Source organism: Gossypium hirsutum, chromosome A05 (genome assembly GCF_007990345.1).
Source record: "Gossypium hirsutum isolate 1008001.06 chromosome A05, Gossypium_hirsutum_v2.1, whole genome shotgun sequence".
Taxonomy (NCBI): Eukaryota; Viridiplantae; Streptophyta; class Magnoliopsida; order Malvales; family Malvaceae; genus Gossypium; species Gossypium hirsutum.
Window position 1 is genome coordinate 104,647,788 of NC_053428.1, and position 5,452 is coordinate 104,653,239.

A 5,452-nucleotide genomic window follows, 5' to 3' on the forward strand; every position below is an offset into this window, starting at 1 on the left:
GAGTTCGAAGAGAATTTCAACATTCTGCATATAAATACTTTAGTATGCTATGCTTCATCTCTCCCTAAAATTTGTAGAGCATGTAAAAGTGTGTTTGCAGACTGCATATGTCCCAAATTTACATTCTGAAGCTTGTGTTATTGGAGAATATTGAGATGTCTTTGCTCATTGGATATTTATTATCAGGATGAAAGTGCAACTCTGATCTATAAATTATCATGTCAATGCAGTGATGGTTTAATTTTATATGTATAAAACCTTCCTTTTTATTTTGATAATAAATATCCTATGAAGTTCTGTTTTGTTTAAGAGCAACTAAAGAAACTTACTACTCACTCAGCAAATGGCTTTTGTTTGTTCTAATTTCTTGGAAATTTCATTACAGTTTGATGCAACCATTGCAGTTGCTACATGAATCTAGTGAGAAAAGATACAATAAGAATCCTTTCCTTTTCTATTTTGCCTTTTAAGATAGGACAGAGAGATTTAATACGTGAATTTTTGTGCCAGCTTGATGCAGGTAGTTATATTTGTTGTCTGTGTACCTTGAAAGCTTATAAAATTATATTGGACCCTTTGAGTATGTATAAATTGTCTGCTACCTTGGTCTTGATACTAATTTCCATATTGAGTTGTTAATAGATGTTAAGTGAGACAATGGCCTCCACTTTTAACCTGGCAGGTTTTTAAGTTTGAGCTTATGTTTTGGACTACCATCTGACATCCCTTTCCACGGTCTCTCCATTTTGTTTCTTCCTTTAGACTTCTTAAGTTTTTTGGCATTAAAAATGCACCTAGAATTAGGTCACTGGAATTATGTTGCTCTGGGAGTCATAGTGAATTTTGGTTGCCGCCTTCATTCATTCAAGCATTTTATATTTACAGCTCAGTCCAGTCTGGTGTCTGCATCAAAAAAACCATCTAAAGAGGTTTAAAGGGTCAAAGATTTAAGTAGATCTTGAAGGAAGTATCAGCAACTCCATGCTCGATGTTCGTGGTGCTTTTCAATTTACATGAGATACCCAACCTGATTAATGCACCATCTCACTTCATCATACTTTGAAAATTAAAATAAAATTACATAAGTTCATGTGCTAATTCTGCTTGTGCAACAATAAACTTTCAGCAAGCATTTTCCTTTTTCTTAATGTAAATGTTTCTTAGTCCATGTTACTAAGACTTGTCGGACACGTGTTTATTCAAACTTTTCCAAGATTTCCATGTATTTTCAGAGTTCTTAGAGGACCATATCCCTATACCCTTTTCCGGATATACATTTGATATGGTTACCAGACATGAGTACTTCAGGAAAAAAAATAGAGTCGAAACAACGTAGTTTCAAGTTACTAAAATGCCATTTTGACTTGGCCTTTTAGGGTCATTTTTCTTGCCTTGCAGAGATCATACACACGTTCTATTTAACCGAATATTGGTTGGTATGCCTTTATTTTTTGCATTGATTTTAACTCTTCTATTGTCTTGCAAACTGGTAACCCTTGATCTATTTGTAACTATGTAAATAAATTTTTGAAAATGTTCAAAAGAACATAGATATGTTCTAATTGAAATTCTCTTACCAATGGATGGATAAATTTACACATGAAAATTGTCAAGGCGTGTTATCTATGGTTTTAGGTTGTATTCTTAACATGATATCGAGCCCAAGTATTTGTTAAGTTCTTCCTGCCTAAACCATGTGAAACTGACGATCCTCAGTGAGGTTGTTCATCGTAAGTTCATGTTGAGCTACACATAGAAGGGAGCATCCAGGGTTGTTATCTTACACCTATCAAGTATTTAGTTTCACATGGTCTTTATATTGTAGCTGTATCTTCCACCTATTACACCTTATTAAATATCTTTTGTTTTTTTTTTTTTATGTAACTGGCTTCCTTGGTGAAACTTTTATGGAGCTGCCGCGTCTGTCATGATCATGTGGTAGGCTGGTAGCCATATTTGTTTATTAACTTGTTGAAATATTTAAAATAATGTTTCCTTAAGGTAGGACAAGAAGTAAATGATAAAAGATTTCAAGCTAGATCTTTTGGAAATTGTTTGTATTATCATTAACTAGCTTGTTTGTTACTGTTGATTTGCTGTTAGCATATGCAACTACTAAGCTTTTTTCTGTTTTATCCTTCTTCCATTTTCTGGAAGACTAGGGTAAACCGAAATATTTACGTTGGCATCTGAGATGTCCTGAAAAATCATCTATGGGCACAAAATTATTCTCTATATAGTGGTGAATCAGATATGCCTCGCAGGGTTCTGCAATCTAATTTCAGTGCCACCAAAAGTTAAGTGCAGTTCTAGAAAATGGCTGTAGTTACATGCATTCCTTGAATGGACGAGTAGGAAATTTTTGGCTGAATGCTACAATGATAACTTGAACGCAAGTACTACGAGGTATTCAGAAACTGGATGGGAATCTATGAAAACAATTTTCACTTATTCCATACAATCATGATTGCAACCCGTAGGAAAGAAAGTCGAGAATACTAAGGAGCAGTAATTTCTAATATGATCAGCTGGTGCTTAAGTTGCCTCCCAAATAATTGTTCACTTTCCTTGTTTATCAATTGTGTAAACGATTTCTTACTGGTCATTATAACAAGCAAAAGTTATGTTTTCCTTCGGCTTTCCTTTTGACCATCCTGACTTTTACCTTCATTTGAGACAGAATCCCATAACTGTGACATTGTTGTTTCAATGAATTGGTAGCGAACCAGGATTGGCATTAGAACTTTTTGTCAAAAAGAAGATTTATGTCTTTCTTTATGTTGATGACCTTAATACTATAATTGTGAAAGTAACTCATTAATTGTTATTATAATATTCTAGTTTCTGCTGTCCAGTTCTCTCTTAAATATGGTTCATGGAATTCCTACAGCTGTGCTATATAATAAATGAAATACACTGGGCTATCTGCAAGTTCCACTGCTCTGTATTTGGGTCATTAATGTGCATTCACTTCCCATTTATTCTTACCACGCTCCCTTTGTTGAATTCGCCATGCACGCATGCTCCATAAACATGGATGCATCGGCACGAATCATTAATCATGTAATTTGCTTGGTTTAGGACGTCTATCTAGAAACGCTAGATGCATGTTTTATTTTAATTGTCTCAGATAGCTTGAAACTATGGTTTCATTCACCAGTGGCCTAGCTAGTGACCAACTTTTGATGCAGTTTCTGTCAGTGTAGAGTATGTGGTAGGAGGAAATTTAAACAAATATCTTAAATTTTATTTAAAATAAGAAAACATAAACTTAACATTCAGTTCTAGGCACAGTATCTATCCAAATGAAAGCTGTAGCATTATAGATGTCGAATACTAGGAACATAAAATCTAAGTAGCACACACTAGTGGATAAAATGCTTCAAGAAACTGACAAACCAAAAGGTGTTTGCTTAGGTCCTTTGCTTGAGGTGGCCTTCATTGGCAAGCTTGAAGAGACGAGCCTGAGCTGCTGCAGCGCTGTTTGAACCAAGTGCTGCAACAAAAGTCTCCCTAACTTGCTTAGTCGAGAATGGGAACCTATTATTCACCATGGAGTTGAGAAATGAGGCTGTTCCTTCTCGGTAAAGCGCCCCAAGTCCATCAGTACGTGTGTTTGAAAGTGCTTGGGGCAAGCTCATGCTTGTTCCAAGTCCAGGAACGTTGGTCACGCCAAATGCGTTGCCTACAGTGCCCCACCAACCAAGCAGACCCCATATCAGTGTGGGGTGACTCCTCCAGAAACTGAAAGTAACAAATATGAGTTGTTAGTATCTTAACTTGATGACAAAAGAACCATTTAGAAGTTACAATGACTTACTCGCATGTACCACCAATTGGTGGAGTTGGAGCAGGAAAGAATGGAGGTGAGGGAATGCTTGGAGTTCCTGGATCAATAGGAGTAGTTGGACTGCCACCTCCATATGATGGGGGACTGCCACCTCCGTATGATGGGGGACTGCCACCTCCGTATGATGGGGGACTGCCACCTCCGTATGATGGGGGACTGCCTCCTCCATACGATGGGGGACTGCCTCCTCCATACGATGGGGGACTACCACCTCCAGATGATGGTGGAGTACCATGCGAAGGAGTGTGTGATGGTGTTGATGGAGTTGAAGGGTCATGTGGTGGAGTTCCACAATTTCCACCCGAAGGCGTTGATGGTGTTGGTGAAGGGTGGTAACCACCTCCATGTGATGGGGTTCCATGAGAGGGAGGTGTTCCACCTCCTGAAGATGGTGGTGTGCCATGTGAACCTGCACTTAGACCAAATAGAGTCAGCATGCATGTCATTGCGACAAGAAAAGGAAAACATCAGACAATTGGTATGAACCAACAGCTGAATATAGTTTTTCAAAGAGAGTGAAACCTGAAGGGGGAGTTCCAGCATGAGGGTCAGGAACTGGATAGTAATTTTTCTGCTCTCCAAGGCCAGTGGAGGTCACTGCAATGACCATGTTGTGGGAGAACAAGGCAGCAACCAAAACCCACATCAACAAACGAACCTGCTTGCTTCTTTGCCTCTCCATCTCCGTCTTCTATAGATATTACTACTTCAACAGCAAAGAATGAAAGATTGGAAGGTGTGTGAGTTGAGAAGAATGAGGGAGATGATCAATATAAAGCACTAACTAGGTGAAGTAAATGGAAACAGGTGAACCTGCATGAGGTTAGTTGATGACAGCAGGTGCATTTATATGTTGTATTAATTATTAACTTTTGAATTGCTGAAACAATGCTGAACTTGAAATGGTCTTTCTAACGAGGACTTCAACTCATGGAACATGGGCGGGTCACTTTGGATTACAATCAGGCATATTATATTTGATTATCATCATCAGATAATTTTGTTCACAAGACTTTAGGATATTGGACGATAATTATCAACTTTTAGGGAGAAAAGAAATTACTTATTAATGGGTAAGTCCAAGTGGGGATGTAATCCAATGAAGAGAGATAAATGAATTGGGACCATCTTTACTCACCACAGGAGACGTATATAAATATAAAATCAATAGGTTGATATAGGCATGAGATTAATGCTTGCTTAAACATTAGTATCTTTGTCTCTCAAGACATCCCTCTTATCAAGATTTGATAATTTATTAATTTTGGACAAAACACACAAATATGAATTGAAAAAAAATTAAAAATATAATACAAGAAAACAAAATACAAACACAATATTATTGAGGGAGATTAGCTCTTTTGGGTGAAATTTTCGAAGTGTCATTCTTGGAGATACCAACTCAGTCTCTCAGCAATGGAAGGTATTGTCCTCAGGGGAGGATTTTGTCCCTCCTCCACAGAGAGCCGTGTCCAATTCACAGAAGGAGACACCTTAACTGTACGTGGATGTACCACTATTGACCAAGAGGTGACGTAAGCGTCCCACCCTTGGTAGGATTCGAACTCTTAGCCTATGGATAGGTCATCTGTTGAGGGACAA

The 5,452-nt window shown here is 37.8% G+C and overlaps 1 protein-coding gene across 1 annotated transcript; it reads right to left on the reverse strand.

The window, feature by feature from the left end:
• Positions 1 to 3,225: 3,225 nt before the first annotated feature.
• LOC107959669 (protodermal factor 1) lies at positions 3,226 to 4,837 on the reverse strand. Its single transcript, XM_016895777.2, has 3 exons — positions 4,373 to 4,837; positions 3,821 to 4,259; positions 3,226 to 3,744 (listed from the first exon to the last, which is right to left on the reverse strand). Exons 1-3 carry the CDS (start codon positions 4,530 to 4,532, stop codon positions 3,414 to 3,416), a joined length of 930 nt encoding a protein of 309 aa, XP_016751266.2. The 5' UTR covers positions 4,533 to 4,837; the 3' UTR covers positions 3,226 to 3,413.
• Between the last annotated feature and the right edge of the window lie 615 nt (positions 4,838 to 5,452).